The 18,494-nt window shown below is 43.2% G+C and overlaps 1 protein-coding gene across 4 annotated transcripts in view; it reads left to right on the plus strand.

Annotated features, from left to right (window-relative positions):
- The window catches only part of FGGY (FGGY carbohydrate kinase domain containing), a 388,228-nt gene that overhangs the window by 282,196 nt on the left and 87,538 nt on the right, over positions 1-18,494 (plus strand). For all 4 annotated transcript variants that reach the window (XM_021683954.2, XM_021683958.1, XM_044914038.1 and 1 more), the window contains 2 exons: positions 2,967-3,114; positions 16,151-16,225. In XM_021683954.2, the coding sequence (XP_021539629.1) occupies positions 2,967-3,114; positions 16,151-16,225 (223 nt within the window). The remainder of the gene's footprint in view (positions 1-2,966; positions 3,115-16,150; positions 16,226-18,494) is intronic.

Below are 18,494 nucleotides of genomic sequence, written 5' to 3' on the forward strand. Positions count from 1 at the left end.
AGGAGAGAGTAGAGATTCTAGGGGTTCTGTCTTCGTTTAAGATTGTGAGCAATAAAATCTGAAAAAAATCATCCCTGACTCTTGGATTTTTTAAAGTTAGAAATGAATTTCCTACGATGGGAAGGGAGGGAGAGCTCTTTATTGATTACCTATCATTTTATCGTGCTCAGGCTCGATATTTAATCTTCATAGCAGCCTATAAGGTGAGAAAATTAGCCCCAAGTACAGAAAAGTAAACTAGACTTGGGGACGTTTAGTGTACCTGACCACCCAGCTGCAACATGGTGAAGTCACTGTGTGGTTGTTGAAACTGTATTTTTTTCATCATATGCAGCAGGGACCAGGGCAGCAGGAATTCCTCCCTCTGAGAGAAGATATATGAGCCCAGAGTTTGTGAGAGGGAGGGAGAACCACCCACTTGAAACAGCTAACATGTGATCCCCGAGCTGGAAGAGGGCAGACTGCCATTTGAGAAGGAATTGGTAAAAAATACAAAATGAAACAAAGAACCAAAAAAGGCATCATGTAAGGTTAAAATTATGTGAATAATGATGTGCATTTGTTATTATAATGTTTTCCAAGTGCATTTCATTTTGAATGATATACTCAGATAGTGCGCATGGTAAGGTATAATTGAAAAAACATGCAGGAGAATGGCTGCATTCAAAGAATAAACATACAGCTGTGAGGAGGTTAGGAGTCAAAGGGGTAAGCATATGCCCCGTCCCCCAGGGATCTCATTAGTGCATGAGTGACCATATATGTAAGAGGCTAAACGAATCTCAGTGTTTGCAAAGACCCACGGTAAATGAGACAATGACGAATCAATAGTAATTAGGCCTATAGATTCTTATTGACCCAGATGTCTGAAACCAAATGCCCTGCCCTGAGATTCCTTGAGAGGGAAATGAAATGATTTATAGACATGTGCTTTAAAAAAAAAAAAAAAAATCCCTTTAAGTGCAGTGATGGTATTCTGAAGTGGGATATTGCTAGAATCGGTGCAGACTCTTGATTCCTGGCTCAGGAGGACGTTCTCGTGGCTTTTGTTGTCACTGTGGTTCCTGTTGGACCATGAGCAGAGGGAGCTGGGCAATAGACAAGCAGAATGTGATCAGATTCTCCCAGGTGCAAGGCTCTGGCCCTGCCTTCCATGGAGGCCTCCGGGACCCTTTCCTCACACTGTCCTGGAATCATGCGAAAACAGAGTTTGAATGTGGGCTTCAATGAGTTATCTCTGACCTGGGTTACAGAAAGCACATGGCATCAGAATCACACAGAGGAAGGTTTATTTAAATTCGGCCTTGCTCTCCTGTCTTCACTTCTTTGAGCGTCCTTCTGGAAAGGGGTGTTACCAGTACTGGGCTCCTGAGCCTGGGGTTGAAGGCCTGTGTGCTGTTAGGCAGGTGGTGGAGCTGATGATGCTGTGGCGGGTAAGCCTTTTTCCAACAGTGTCGTTATCCTCCTAGGAGGATCCAAGGCAGAAGATGTTTATAGATGGAAATGAGGTGTCACAGCGAGAAGCAAAGAGATTGCCTCCACCCAGCATACCTTGCACACACACGCAGGCATGCTCACACACACGCTTGCACTCACTCCTGAGCTTACAGAGACCTGATTTGTTTTGCTATCTTTTCCGTCTCGGAGTTCCACGTGAAATTTTTATTTAAGAAAAGAATTTGAAAACCACCATTCTACTTGTTTGTTTCTTCCTTTAAGCTTAATTTAGGAGACTTTCGGGAACTTCTTGGGCTCCATGGGAACATTCAGTGTCACAAAACGAACTAGAAGTCTCCGAGCTGCACTCCTAAAGCATTTTTAAAATGCAAATAATATCATGTTGGGTATCTCAGATACTAACCTCCCTTGGACATTGATTTCCTATACTTTTTCTCCAGCCATTATTCAAGCCATGCTTTTAACCTTTAAAGCTATCTTTCCACGGTCACCAGTGAGAAGCGGCTTGGATGCCACCCTCTGATAAACCCACTTTCCTCTAAAATCATTGGTTCGAGACTTGGAGAAGGAAGCACGTTTAAAGAGGGGAAGGGTGACCCACTTCAATCTTGGTGCCATGCAGTAAGATTTAGCTCACTAAGATAGGTATTATGATGCCCATTTTATGTATGGGATAACTGAAGTTCAGAGAGGGTGACTCACTGGCCCGTGTCACCCAGCTAGGATGGGTGGAACCCAGATGTGAGCCCAGGAGTACCTTGGCTCCCAGTCCGCTCATCTCTGTCTCCCTCTCACACAAACATGTGAAGACTGAGAGGTGGTGTGACTCCCTCATTCTGCACCCAAGGAACCTGAGCCTTAGAAAAGAGAAAGAATAAACGCCATGCCATTTGGTGCATTTGGGTTGGAAATCAAGTCTCCTAATTCCTGATTTAATTGCACTTCTCTGTCCTGTCACTTTCTTTAGCCAACTCCCATCCTGAGTCCCGGAACTTGCCTTTATATTTGTCACCTCATCATTATTGTTACAGTTAGGAATACTGATTTTAAAAAATCCTTCACATATGTACAGTATTGTACAGTTTGCAAAATACACTATCTTCACATACAGAGTCTCCTTTGATCTTCACAATAACCCTATGAGGTAAGTTGGACAGGAATTATAATATCTGTTTTTACAGATGCTAAGAAAGTGGTTCAGAACGTTTGAATAACTTTCTCATGATTACACACCTACTGGGGGTAAAGCCCCTCCCGGACCTGGTGCTCTGATTCCAAGCCTTTCCACTTTGCACCAGGACATGCTACCTGTTCTTGGTGATGGCCCAGTATGATCAGAGAGAGCAGTATGCTGGTTCCTGTGGGCTTGGGTAGTTTCTCTGCTGAAGGTTTGGGACCCTGCTTTCTTTCTGGATCTGATATGGAAGTACAAATCGTTTCTTTCTGCAGAACAGTTTGCTTCCCAATCCTGCCCCCCCTTTTAAAAACAAAATCAACTTCTCTTCCAGATGCCAGAGTGTATATGCATATTTGAACAGTCACCTGGATCTGATTAAGAAGGCTCGGCCTGTGGGTTTTCTCACTGTTGATTTACATGTTTGGCCAGATTTCCATGGCAACCGGTCTCCCTTAGCAGATCTGACACTGAAGGGCATGGTAAGTAACAGCCAGTCCTTGCACTAAGGTGAAGGCAGGCCAAAGGGCTACAAAGTTTGGAAGAAGCAAAGTGAGGAGAAAGGAAAAGAGGAAAAATAAACAGGACAGGCCAAGGGTGCACAGGCTTTTTGCAGATGCACCACTGTTTCAAAGGCTCTTGCAGCTCCCCAGGATGAGCTGCTGAAAGTTCTCATTGTTTCTGAGCCAACCTTGAAAGCGTTAAAAGCACTATTTCTTATATTTAGCTACTGCTGCCTCTTTGTCCTGTGGAGCGGCTGGAAGTCGTGAGCCCCTGCCTGTGTGATTTTTTTATTTACATCACTCTGCAGAGTCATGTTTTCCCCCCCCCCCCCCGCCCCCCACAGGCCACCCGGTAAATAAGTGGTAAATATTACCACCCATGGTCTTGATTGCCACAACCACATGTCTGTTCAGGCTCTGAGTCAGAGCTGCTCAGAGTGCATGTTAACATTATTAGGATTTCAGATTCAACTTGGCTAAAAGTAAAATAAAATTCATAACTTGGATAGATGGAGCTGCTGGTGACCTTTGGGGTCACGGGTGGTGCAGAAGATTCTGGGCCCTCCTGGAGGGGCCAGGATGAACTTAGGGCAGCGTTTATAGCCCCCCTAAGCTAAGATAGGGCACCCTGGTGGCCAGGCGAGATTAGGTGGCCAAAAGTAGGATAGCCATTGAGAATCGTATTTGAGGTTTGAGGAAGCATGTTCAAGCTGGAGAAATAGAACTAAGCTTCAGAGGCCAGAAGGGACCGCAAATAAGAAAATAAGCCAGGAATTCAGAATCCAGGAAGATGTCAAAAAGTTGAGAAGCAGAGTGTGCAGTGAACAGAGGCAGGGAGTTCAGAGTGGAGGCCGTGAGCAACGCAGGGTTTACACGGCGTGACGGTGGTGCAGGCTGCTAGCTTAAAGAGCTTCAAGACTCAAAATTCTATGGTTTTGTGATTCATTTTATTGAGATTGTTTTCAGTGTTTTTATGATGCCAACAGGAAGACCTGATCTTTATTTTCATTACCTAGTTGACATAATCAACTTCTGCTAATAAAAAGGAATCACGGGGAAAGAAAAGAAAATTGGACATAGCATAGGTTATGTCTGTCTGGAGTCCATGAAGTGTGCCCACACAACAGATAATGAGCTTGGCCTCCTTACTTGGCCTGTAGAAGCAGAAGAGGAATGTCGGGAGAGGGCCATGTGGCCACAGGCTGCGGCCAGAACGCTGTACTTGCAGATAACTGACTCTCTGGGTACAAACAGAGGTTGGGGAAGAGCACATTTTGTATGGATACAAAAGTGAGTGTCTTAATTGGAAACAAATATCTGAAACCAAATATAATGGACCTTTAAAGCGTTAAAGATGTTAAGAAGCATGGCCAGTTCATAAAATGACCCAAAACAAAGCATGGCTAGTAGTGAAATGATCGTGGGTCTGGAGTCCATGGACTTGGACCTGGAGTCCTTCCCTGAGGCCCTCTCTTGCCAACTTCTGTCATTCCCAGCATGGCAGGACCCATGGCTTCCAGTGGTTTTTGTCTGTTTCTTAAAACCAAGCCTGACATCTGAAGACTTAAGAGTTACCATCATAAGGATATTCTTATAAAGGTAACCCAAATCCAGAATGTAATCCCCAAGGAGTCAGTGGAGGGTTTTGAAGAATGCCTGCCTCATTATAATGAGTACAGCTAAGTACCTACTCACCAAAGAAGACTACTTGTATGAGGACGTCTCCCAGTTGTATCAGGAAATCCTAGTATGTTTACTTTTTTAAAAAAATTTTATTGTTTTATATTTTTATTTTTTTAAGATTATTTATTTATTTGTTTATTTATTTAAAGAGAGAGCACAAGCAGGGGGTAGCGGCAGGCAGATGGAGAGGCAGAGGGAGAAGCAGGTTCTCCACCGAGCAAGGAGTCTGATGCGGGTCTTGATCCCAGGACCGTGGAATCATTACCTGAGCCAAAGGCAGACACCTAACCAACTAAGCCACCCAGGTGCCCCCCCAAAAAGTTGTACTGTTTTATAAGCAAACCTCATATATTGCTAGGTATTTCTGAGCATTGACTTCCTTTTGTAACTGCTTGGATGGGGTTTACATTGGAATAGCTGCCACTCTGTGAGCTTACATCACCACACTGGAAGGAGAAGGTGACCTCGATAAGGAAGGAAATTCTGGGCTAAAAATTTCTCCCAATATTTCTCTCCCTCAGTTTTACTTTTTTTTTTTTTTTTAAAGATTTTATTTATTTATTTGACAGAGAAACACAGCAAGAGAGGGAACACAAGGAGGGGGAATGGGAGAGGGAGAAGCAGGCTTCCCGCGGAGCAGGGAGCCCAATGTGGGGCTCAATCCCAGGACCTTGGGATCATGACCTGAGCCGAAGGCAGACGCTTAGTGACTGAGCCACTCAGGCTCCCCTCCCTCAATTAGTTTTAGATAACATCATACTAATCACCCTGAAATCTCTATTGTCCTGTTCTCCTTTGTCACAACCTGTAATGACTACTGTCTCCAGCACCCATTCAGTAAATACTTATTTGGTACCTAGACCCCAGAACAAAGTATGGCTATGTAGACACAGTAAGGTACAACAAAGCCGATGTTCCTGGAGCATGATTCAAGGGAGGAGAGGGATAAAATGTATACATAGCAAGTAGAATTGTCAGGATATTCCTAGTAGGGAAAGAAACATACATGATTTCTTCTTTTGGTTCCTGAAACATTTCTCTAATTATATACTACGTAGTTAATATGTACTTAATTGATAGTCAGCATGGAGATAAGAAAGAAATCATGTATTGCTTTAAAAACATACATATGAACAATTTGCTAATATGAGATGGATTAGTTGCTACTCTTACTATCCATATAAGTATTTAATATCAATATTAATGCAGCCATCCTCTACTTCATTTGAAAATAATGTGAAGATGCAAAAAAAAAAAGCATAAACTCATGCTGACTTTGAAAATTCACATCACATGTCATTCAACTAGCGACACTAGAATTGACAGTCTCAGAATCTGGGAAGATTTTCCAGAATCTAAAAGACTAACTGGAACTTGTTGGTTAAATCTATGACATATGAACAAAGTGAACCTCCAGGCTTGCAGGAGCTCGGACCTCTCCATCTTCTGCTCCTTAGCTGAATGGTACAAGTTCCCTTTAAGCCTCAGAACAGGGCAGTCCTCCCTCTTCTCTGCTGCCAATGGTTTTAGGGTGTTTTGGTTTTCTGGAAGCAGCCAGTGAGTTTAACTTTCCAGAACTCTCCCACAACCCAGACCTTATCGTCCCTTTTAGTTCAATCCATCAGAAAACTGCCAAACAGGAAGCCAACTGGGCACGAAGTCCAATTTGGAATGATGGGTGATGCCCTGCATTCTAAGGATCCTGAGTAACACTTTGTTATTGGGACATAGATAAGAGTTTGGAGGAGTGGTGTAGGTTTGCATGTCTGCTGTCCGTTCTAGGGTTAGAAAACTGGGCCGTGGTAAGGCCGCCAAAGCTACTCAAAACAAAAACTGCTGGACTCGGAACTGGCAACTAGCTATAGATCTGAAGAGGCAAACCCACGTTGCAGTGATGGGGCTGAGAGTAAATCATGTGTACGGTCTGCCGTGAAACACTGAATATGTATAGCTCTCTAGTTAAAATGAATAAAAAAATAAGAAAGTAAGTCTAGGGGCGCCTGGGTGGCTCAGTCGTTACGCGTCTGCCTTCGGCTCAGGTCATGATCTCAGGGTCCTGGGATCGAGTCCCACATCGGGCTCCCTGCTCCGCGGGAAGCCTGCTTCTCCCTCTCCCACTCCTCCTGCTTGTTCCCTCTCGCTGTCTCTCTCTCTCTCTCTGTCAATTAAATAAATAAATAAAATCTTAAAAAAAAAAAAAAGAAAGTGAGTCTATTAGGAAAAACATGTTGCATGCAAAGCAAAAAGAGTACCATTTGAACACTTAGGGAAAGGCCTCAAAGAATTATATACTATTCAAAGCAAAAGGAAATATTAAAACCTCTTTGGCATATTCAGTAGGATTTTTCTTAAGGGCACATCTCTGAAATAGGGCAGAAACTTAGTGGGAAAAAATGAGCTCAGATGGAAAAGCAGTGGAATGAGAAGAAAAAGGAAATGATAAAGACAATTAAAAACACAGGAGCAGAATTAAAACATGCATTGAAGGCAATGAAAAATAATTTTTACGGAAGAAAATAAGATCAGAGCTGCCATATGACATAGCCTGTGTTTTACATTTATTAGAAAAACATTTTGAGGGTAGAGGCTTCCTATGGCATGTTTGCTTTTAAATTTTCAACAGTGTTTAGGTCAAAGACGGGCATCGAACAATTGCCCTATGGCTAAGCGATTATTTCAGTCTTTACTTGTCAAGGGAGGAATAAACAGTGACCTACCCAAGGTCACCATGACAAGAAATGGGGAGCTTAAATAAAAACATGAATCCTGACTTCCAGCATGCACATCCCCATAAGGCTGCCTTAACTCACACCTCTGGACCTCGCTTGATGTGCTGCAGACTCTAAGAAAGGAGTCCTACCAACCATCCTGTGCATGATTTAATACCGAACCACACTTCTCAGCCTAGTCCTCGGTTCCCTGCTGCGAAAACCAGCCTTCTCACTCCTTCTCCCATGTTTGTCCCTACCCTGGGCCTTGGATTTAAGCTCTGACCTCTCTCTCCTCAGTCATGGTTCTCATTTCCTTCACACCCTCACTGACTCAGATTCCAGGAGCAATCACCACTCCTGGTTTGACCTGGCTCTAAACCCTTCTGCTTCAGGTGCCTACCCTCGGAAGTAGGAACAGGGCATGACCCAGGACTCTTGCCATTACGCATGACAGCATCATTTTCTTCTGTTCTGGTAACAGTTGGCTCCCTGTCATGTGCCTCGCTGCTTCATTTTTCCTTTGGTGATGCAGTACTGACCCGTGACACTGGGCGAGAAAGAGGTGGAAGTTCGGGGGTGGGCAACTTACTAGTGTGCCTGGACCAAGTAGCCACCTATGCAAATATTTCTCCTTTCCGCTTGATACATTAGGGTACAGGACCAACACGTGGATTCCTTGCAGGGTCATTGTCAGAATCAAATGGGGAGACTGTCACATCGTGGACAGACAGCAACAGCAAATACTTTTGAATCTGTAGCTTCTGCTTAGTGGCCCTTATTTGCACTTTAGAAGATGACTAGCAGGCTTCTAAGTGTGGCCTTGGAATGTTGAGCGGCCAGTGATGAGCCATCCACCTTAGCCCGAGGACCAGCTGGACTCACCAGCCATGGAGGTCATCCGCCGCGAACAGCCAGCTGGTGTAGCTCAGCAATCACCTGATACATCATAGACCACATCTCACACAGGTACAGAGATTAGTCTTTCTCTGTATATAAGTCCTTGGCCCTCAAGTCCCTCAACACAGCAGGAAACCCACATTTGATATACAAAACAGCTAGTGCGGTAGGAATTTTGAAAGAGTCCTTGCCTCCTTGTGTATATGACTGGTTTCCATTCTCAAATTAATACTACTTCTTTGTCTTGGAGTGTGTGTGTGTTTATTTTCCTGAAATATCCAAGAAGTAAATTAATCAAATTTAATCGCAGGTGCAAGGCACCTCAGGCGTATCAGGCCATGAAAACACTCTATTCACCAGTGGTTGAAACGTGTTTTTTTCTGCTTCATTTTGCAAGTACAGCCCTACCCAGAACAGAAAGTTATTTTCTGGCTCTTAGAAGAGCTGTGATTTCTAACATAAGGCCATATGCTGCTCAAACTGCTGGAGAGGTTGAGTGCTGCTCCAAGGGCTCTTCAAAGCAAGCACAGAGCAAGTGTGCATATGAAAAACTAGGAGGGAGTCAGGAAAGAAGCATGGCAAGATCTTAGCCCGTTCCCAGAGGACTGAACCCCAGCTAGAGATGGGCAATACTAAACAGAGTCAGATGTGGATGGAGTCAGCAACTCGGATGAGTATTTGCAAGAGCTCGGTAGAAGCCAGAGGTTGTAGCCCAGTGGCTTCCTCTGATGGGGAGATGGATGACATAGCTGGAAGCTCATGAGCTAATTCAAGCAGCTTTGGACTGATCTATTTATCAGGCTTGCAAAGACATGGACTCTTTGACATGAGTTTGTTGATGATTTCGTTACAATGTAATGCTGTTTCATCTCACCATTTTTTACATATTTTTGCCTATGACAAATTGAGTCCTATAACAAAGCTTGATATCCTAAGTATCATTTAGCTGAATTTCCCATAATGTGTTTTCTTATTGAAGCAACTAATTTAGCAGCTGGTATTTTGTTTCATAATAGGGATCGTTTTTTTTGTTTTGTTTTGTTTTCTGGAAGTGCATTGTATCAGGCCCCATGATAGATGCTTTACATACATCATTACCAACTCTTAGAGGAACGCTGCCTGGCGATGTTGTTGCCCCATTTAAAAGGGTGAAGAAACTAAGGCTCAGAGAGTCAAAGTTATTTGCCCAGAGCAGCGGAAAAAACATTAGAACCTAGTCAGCTCAAACTGAGGTCATTGACATCCTTTGGGGGAAAAAAAATTTAAGTAAAAAAAAACTAGGTTTTTGTGTTTTCATATTTTCCCCTCATTTTAGTGACTTTTTAAAATTATGTCAGATTCAGATACTGTTTTCTTAGTGCTTTCTATCTTCCCTAAATATACCAAACAAGTAAAACCCAAGGGAGGCAGGCAGTGGCAATATAATTATAGACAGGTGTCCTTCCCAAGGTAGTATGGCATGGTAAAAGACTGAGGGATGAATCAGGTAGAAATCTGCTGGGAGGTCCCAACAGATAAATAATGGGAAAGCTCTAAGGCCAGGGGACCAAAGATGGGATTCAAGTTTGTGTAAATCAAGACAGGTTGGATGACACCAACTAGGGGCCGGGATAGTTGACCAGAACAGCTTTGGCATACTGGAGCACTGAGTACATTAAAATGACTTAGATTTAGAGCATCAGAAGGGGAACAAAGATGTGAAGTGCCTGTTCCATCTGGGGAATAGCAAACGACTAGCATATTGTGTACGGTTCGCCAATAGAAAAAGGTTGCGAGGGAGAATGTCAGTCTGGTCATTGTGAGATTATTGACTGTTGCTGCTTTAATAAATTATCACAAACTTAGAGGCTTAAATTTATCATCTCACAGTTCTGTAGGTCAGCCCTGGCTGGCTCAGCTGGTTTCTCTGCTCCAGTTTTCATAAGACCAGGACCAAGGGCTCTTATCTGGAGACTTTGGGAATAATCTACCAAATTCATCCAAATTGTTGGCCAAGTTGAGCTCCTTGCAGTTGTAGGACTGAGGTTACAATTCCCCGCTGACTGTCAGCCAGGGGTCCTCAGCTTCTGGAGGCCACCTGTATGCATTTCATGACTCATTGCCCCCTTCTTCCATCTTCAAAGCCCCCAGTGGCAGATCATGTCCATCTCATGCTTTGAATCTCTCTGGTTTCCATTTCTGCCTCATTCCTCCTGCCTTTTACTGGATCACTTGATCAACTCTTCTGCCTTCCTCTTCGGCTCCTAAGGGCTCATGTGTTAACATTGGGTTTCTACTGGATAATCCAGGATAATCTCTGTATTTTAAGGTCACCTGGCTAGGAACTAGCTCCCTCTGCAAAGTCCCTTTACAGCAGTGCCTCGATTGGTGGTTGATTGAGTAACTGGGGGACCCAAATCTTGGGGGAATATCTTTAGATTTCCACTCACCACACTGTGTTAACACATTGATCTGCCTTTCCCAAATCTGGGTGAATTTTAGGCAATGCCAAGTGGCAGCCTCGATTCCTGGTAGTTACTGAAACCTAAGGGAGATTTTTTTTCCTTTGTCTTCCAGGCTGCTGATCATTTCAGACCTGTTCTTCAATCTCTGTTCTCTCTCCAGAGGTTTCCTATCAATTTTTCTCTGATCCTTCTCATTTCCTTGCTGTCTGTCCATGAGCTCTACCTGTATTATTGACTGAACAAACAGCATTTTGCTGTGCCTTTGTGTTCTGAAAAGCTTTCAACCAATTCCCCTGAGCCTTGGATACCCCACCAAGCTCTGATGACCCTAGAAAATCTCAGGACTGGGGATCCTGTTTTCTTGTCTTTTGTAATCTTTAGAGACCCCTTGAGAATTTATTTCTAAGCTTTTTTTTTCTCACTAACAAATATAACTAATTCCTTTAACAACTAAGAAGGAAAAAAAATTAGCTAACTAAATTACTACTACATTTTTTAAATAATTTCAATATTTTAGGACCTACCAACCCATAATTCACAATGCCAAGGTTAAGGACAATTATTTCCACGGTTTATTGCGCATTAGGACTTGCTGAAATGCAAATTGCTGGGCCCATACCAAAGAGTCAATAAATCTGGAGTTGGAGCTCAGAAAATCTCCATTCAGCTAGGATCCTGGGAAAGGGCTAGAAATATGCCCAAGCTCTCACAGCTACTAAGTGGCAGCAAGATTTGAGGTGAAGTCCAGGGTGAAATTCATCTGTCCTTCCTATTTACAGAGTGAATGGAAGTGTGTAGGTTGATAAGGACTAAGGCTCCTCTAAGGAGTCCTTGCAAGTGTGTCCCCCATCATCCTATCCCTGGGCACTGATCAGGGGCATACTGCTTCTCCACACTTTTGATGTTCTTATCTTTAATATTATGATCCTGATGCTGATCGTCAACATGCCTTTTGCCCTATCTTCCCCATGCCATATATGCACTAGTCTTCAGTGCCCCTCGTTAATACCCTGGGGGTACCCATACCATGTTGAAGGAGATGCTTTATTGCCACATTCCAATTAATAAATGGAATTAAACCCTTCATGCATTTAAGAGAAAGAGAATGCACATTTATTAAGAGAAAGGGAAAGAAAATCAACATTAATTGCCACCTACGCTCACAGAGTTGTCACTATAAGGGTTTAGCTCTTGTAGACTCAGTCTAGCTTCCTGAAAAAGTAAGACACTTTGCAAATGATATTTAATCTTCACAAAAGTGCCTTGAGGCATCATTATCCCTATTTCATAAATGAAAAAAAAATTGAGGCTCAGAAAGGTCACAAAACACACCATTGTGCAGCCAGTTGGGAGAATGTCAAGATCTGAACCTTGGTGTCTTCATCGCTTGTCATCTTTCCATTCCCCCACACATCTCTTTCAAGCTCAAAAATCCCAAGATTTACGTATTTTATAACCATTATCTAGGATGTTGGCGTCATCAATCGTAGTTCGCATTTCTTTGGCCACCATATAGATCACATGTCTCTAAATATTAATTATAAGTGTTTTCTCTTGCAGTTCTCCTCATTACACAATAGCAAAATAAATAAAATGTGCTTACCAGCACAACTCTCCCATGGGGGTTCCCCACACATTTCACTGTCTTACCCAAACATTCAAAATAGGCATGCACATCTTCTATAAACACACTGCTTCCATTTATGCTTTCTTCCCACTTCCTCTTATGGATGGAACCATCCAGCCCTCAGATGGGGTATCTGCTCATCTGTCACATCCTGGCTTTCTCCCTGGTTACAAAGCTGCACATCCCCCAGCACATCCCTGGCATTCCCGGGGTGCTGCTGTCACTTCCCTGCCAAGATGGCTCCCCAAAGGGTCTCTGTAGCCTCCTGAGTGGTCCACATGGCAGGCACTCCTTAGAAAGTTCTTATCTTGGGCCGACAGCCATTTGACTTTTGCCAAGGCAGGGCTGAGGTCCCTAGTATTGGAGAGAAAGCTCAGATGGAATTAACGATTACCTGCCCTTCCAGAGTCTCCACCTGCATATCAGATGAGAAATCAAGCAAGAGGGCCCCGAACCATAGTAACTTTAGAGAGAAATGTCTTTCACTGGGTCACATTTCAACTCCATGACCCTGGTGTTTGAGGAGATGTTAGAGGTGGCTATGGGAGGGCTGTGCTTACTTATTGCCTTTTATTGCTGAGTACCTTCTTCCCTAGAGTAACATTTTCTTCCATGAAGGCGAGGTATGTTCTATTTATCAGAAAAAGAAAAGCGATGTCACCCATCCTATGTCCCTTTTGCTGGAGCTACTAGCAAGCTCAGGAGTTAAATTTAGTGCTCATTTACATGATCTCATTCTCAGTTTCTGGCGAAAAGTAACTATCTTCTCTTTTCTCCTCTGTGATTTTTGAGCTCTAGAGGCACTAGACATTTAGAGAAGGGGCGATGATATTTTTTTTGCTTGAATCCAATACTTTGGGGAAGTTCTCATGAATGAAGAAATGGGGATGAAGAAAATGAAATCTGGTGATATTGTACCCCTTCTGCCTTATGGGTTCTTACAAATCAAGGAGGATATCTTATCCTCCTTTATCAATGTTACTTGATCAATATTATACACAGCACTGGGGTTCCTAGTCAATTAATCTCATACACAAAGTCAAATTTCTTCCCCATTCCATCACAGTTTACCTAGATCTGGTCTTCAGGACCCACCTATAGGAGATGTGAGTCTGCTAAGCAGACACGTACGCAGTCCACAAAGGATCATGGCTTGATTCACATTGCAGGCATGACCAGAGAGGAGCCAGAGGTAGCCTGCCTCCCTCGCTGGCTCTGGATGAGAGGTCTAGGCCTGGGCCCACTTAGCTTTCCTAGTAGATAAGCAGCAGAGATGCTGTTGAGACCAGGCCAGTACAGAAGAGAGAGACCATTCATGATGAGTGATCTTTATCCAGGACCATTGCATGCCATGGAGCTGGTTGATCACACATTCGCATGAAGGGACATACAACAGGGCTGGGATCCTGTCCACTCTGCTTCTTTTCATAGTTCATTCTCCCAGATGGGATGCCTTCTGCATTAGTCTGCCTGGAGGGAGAACTTTTATCTAATTCACACAAAGGTTCCATATGAGGTACAGGGACACTCCTTTTACCCCAATCCCGTATAAGCCACTGTGATGAGGAAAGCTAAGTGTAGAGAGGAGGGGGCATGGAAAGCCTGGAATAAGCAACTAGAAGTAATCTTCCAGTGTTCTCTCTTGGGGCATGGAGCAAATGACCCTCCCCTCTGCAAATATATGAAGAGCCAAGGTGGTACACATGATCGTCCCATAATCATGGAATTAGACACAAAAGGCTAGGATGTTAGGAAAGACAGTGGTATACAAAAGGAAAAAAGACCATTGTCACTAATTCACACATTCAACAGATAGTTACTTCATGCCTACTGTGTGCCAGATACAGTGCTAGGCATTGCAGATGATGCGTGAGTATCCCAGGTAGTCTGTCGGAACAGCTAGGGTCCGGTTTCCATCCTCTGTGTTCCCTGGGGCACGTTATTTCCTTACGCATGTTATGAAGTGAACTTCTATAATGTCAACAGTGTTCATGTTCTCCCTTCCTTCCAGCATTTTTACTGTATGTTGAGGTCTCTGGGGAACTTAACAAAGGATGTTCCTTCATGGAGTTATTGGCTTGGGAGGATGCCTACCCAGAATTCCCCTCTGGTCTCTCACTCAGACCTTCCGTGTTCCTGTGTGTTAAAATCAAAGGCGTAGTTCTCGTCTGGTTACCCAATTATTTGCCAAGAGAAATTATCAGCAGGTAGCTCTCCCGAATTCAGGAGTCCCTGCATGAACAGACTTCCATGAGTAATCAGAATGGCTGCAGCAAAGGATACTAAGTGAGGAAGGGTTTGTACAGATGCTGGAGAAGTAAGCAGGGGCAAGCCTGGGAGGAAGTACCTAAAACAGCATGGGCATTTGTCTCGAGATGAAGGCAACAGGGAATTTTTAACAGAGTAACATGATCAGATTTGCCTGTGAGAACAATTACTAGCTCCATGTGGAGAGGAGCACCGTTAGAAAAGGGCCCTTTCAGCACACACGAAGGAATAATGGTGGCCTGGATTGAGGAAGTGAGTGACAGCACGAAGAGAAGGAATGGATTCACAAAAGATTTGGGGGAGCAAATGGGCAAAACTTGGAGACTGCATAAATATGGGAAGAAGGGAAAAGTCGGGGAAGAGTGCTGACATGTCTCTGGTCTGGGCCATGGAATGGTGTCTGTACCCAGCAGTAGGTCAACACTGGCCCCTTCATTGTGGCTCGGGTGCGGTCTGGAAAGGGTAATTAAATGGGACTGGAGAGACGAAGGAAAGGGACCTGGGTAGACCACTCAGCTCCCCCTCTTTGAACGCAGGCTGCCTGTTGCCACCTCATTGCACTCAGGATCATACCCACCGTAGGCCCTGAGTAAGCATAGGTTATGTTAATTAATTTTGTAATGTGAAAATACAAAGTGAGCTCTGGTATCGATGCCCATGAAATTCCTAGTAGGCTTGAAGAACCCAGCAGTCCTTCGCCGTCTAGAAATGTCCCAAGAGAAGACGTTCGTAAATGGGAGATGTGAAGGAGGGACTGTGAACAGGTCTTGAAGGCATCCAAATCCAGCATCCTGTTCAGTTCTGGAATCTCTCAGAAACTGACACACTCCATAGAAGCATGTGGTTCCGATTGACTTTAATGGGATTCCCTTGCAAACCACAGATTGTAAATTATCCCTTAGTAGGTATAACATTTATAGGAGACATATTATTTTACCCTGAATCCCCCCTGGATGCTGTTACACTGAATTCTGACAACGGCAGAACTCGGAGTAAGATCATCTTTTACTAGAAGCCACTGCTGCATGTCGATCTCTGTAAGCCAAAGAAAATGGGTGTTTGTCCTAAAAGAACATTTTCTTTAAAGGGGAAGAAAGACATTTAATTCCATGCTAAGGAATATCAAACACGATCTCAGTAAAGTATTTGTTTTGTTTTGTTAATACAAGGCAGGGCACTTTCTCTTGGAGAAGAAATGATCGTTTTTCCCAGGTCTGGAGATTAAACAATTTGGTAGTCATTTCACGTTCAGCTCACAAAAAGGGGATTTGCATATGAACTTGTTTGGGCAAGAAAACACATCTGAACGTGTTTCATGGGAACTATCTCTATCCATGGCAGCTCCTTTTGGCCATCTCTTTCTTTTCTTTTCTTCATCCCTACAGGTCACCGGGTTGAAGCTGTCTCAGGACCTCGATGATCTTGCCATTCTGTACCTGGCCACAGTTCAAGCCATTGCTGTAAGACACTTTAATGCCATTTTTAAAGAGACTTAGGGCTATCAATAAACCTTAGGCCGCATGCTCCTCCAAGATACATCATGTGCTTGTGTGACAGAGATTGTTAATTAAAAGGGAGCTTGCCAAAAAGAGATGTGTCTTTTCGGAAGGAAATCTTGATGAAGGTCTTCACCTGCTTTACTAATCACCTCACATCGCTGAAAGCTGAAAGGAGTTCGAGTCTTTGAACATCATACTTGTCATTTATTTAATTTGTCTTCCAAGTTCAATTAAGTAGAAGCAGATGCCATTTATGCTTGCATTAAGAAAGGCAATGTTAAGAATGCGCAAACTTAGAAAACACACGATATTGTTCACTTCGCAAAAGGATTCATTATAGGGTTCCTTTAAATAGTAAGCATCCTTAGTGTTTGTTTTTAGATAATTAGCTGCTTCAATGAGAGGTTTGGATGGTTAGGGAGAGGAGGGGAGAATTTAACACATTAGGAAGTCCTACACTGAAGATCAATCCAAAATGAAAACAAAATCCTAGAAGCTTAAACATCTCGATCTAAGGAATCTCCCGAGGTGATCCAAAAATGGGGTACATGCCCAGAAGACTGTATGTGTGCATATGTTAGGAAGTACCTTTTGGAGGAATGGGTCGTGGCTTTCCAGGTTTCAGAGCTGGGAGGAATCCCAAAATTACAATTAATTAAGTGAGGCTTAGTCACTCTGGTAAGAGAACGTGGACCAACAGAAAGGAAAAATCAGTTCACTGAATTCTGATTCAAATTTATTTTTCAAAGACACACAGAAAGTTTTTTTGTTAATGTTTTGTGGACATACTTATATGCCATTCAGTTATTTTGTTTCTTTATATACCACTTCCTTCAAAACCTTATTCCTTCAAATAATGGAACTACATACATTTTTCCTATACATCCGTATCACTAACAGAAGTGATTTTCTTATGTTCACATTTGTCCAGGTACCGTGTAGATGGGATAAGAGAGCAGAGCTTCCCAACCACGAAGGGAACATACAGTCTTACATGGAATAGGCCAACTTGATGAGATGAAACAGTCCTTGCAGTTTATATACCAGTTTGACTGTATCTTCCTGAAGCAACTGTCATTGATTTAATAGCTTGGCCAGTTCAGTGAAATCAATCAGCCGGCACTATTTATGGGAACTTGGTCAAAACCAGATAATTCTGGCATCTATCAGAATGGAGGGAGTGAAGAGTAAAATGAATATGGAGGAGATTAATGTGCATCAGTAGTAAAGACAATTATTTAGTCATCCTGTTTTATGGTAATAATGATGATAATGATAAATAATATAGTTTTGCGGTATTATGTGCCAGGCACTGTGCTAAATATTTACAAGTGAGGTAGGTGTTAGCATCCCCATTCCACACATTAAAAACCTACGCCTTAGTTAGGTTCATTAACCTGCCCAATTTCCTATAGCTAGTAAGTGGCAGAGCTGAGATGGGAAGCCATGGCTTTCTGAAATAAAGTAGGTATATGAAGTATTGAGAAACTTTCATTTTCTGGTAGTCAGTGCTATTGTATGAAAAGTCTTAGAGTGGAATGAAATGACTGCATGGAAATGGAAAATCAGAGCTGTGTGATGCTCATCCTCTGAGTACACGCTAAGAGGCAGACCAAGGGGCACCGTCCCATGATGATAAGAGCTGTCCCCTTTCACTGACGCCCACCTGCTGTACCAGGCACCAGAGTACCTACCCACAGTGGTAGGTGGGATTGTCCTCATCTTCCAGACAGAGGGAAAACCACCTTGCCGCGTCAGATAGCGGGCGCATGGTGGAGTCGGAACGTGAGCCTGTCCGAGAACCACCTGTCTCATTCCCATTCTTCTGCTCTTTCCCCTCTACCAACCTGCATTTTTCTTTGAAATGTTTGTAAAAGCTACACGGACAAAATCAGCTTTCAGGCATTTCCAAGACCAGTTTTTCTTGTATGCATCTTAGCAAACGTTGTTATTTTGGCCGAGATTGCCTCTCAGAGGCCCCCTTCCTGGTAAGAACACGGCAGCAGAAGTCCAAGAATATATAAATGAGGTTAAACGGGGCGCGAGCTGGGTGGAGCCAGCTCCATTTTCCCAAATACCACACACTCAGAAAATCAATCTTGTATTTAAGGGGTCGTACATGTATTAATAGCTATCATATTTATTCTGTCCATTGTCTTAATGACCTTTATAATACCACGAAGGGAAGGAAATTTAAGACCGATCATTTGATAAGGCTTTATTGTGGGGC

This window comes from Neomonachus schauinslandi, chromosome 4, assembly GCF_002201575.2.
Source record: "Neomonachus schauinslandi chromosome 4, ASM220157v2, whole genome shotgun sequence".
In the NCBI taxonomy this organism is placed as follows: Eukaryota; Metazoa; Chordata; class Mammalia; order Carnivora; family Phocidae; genus Neomonachus; species Neomonachus schauinslandi.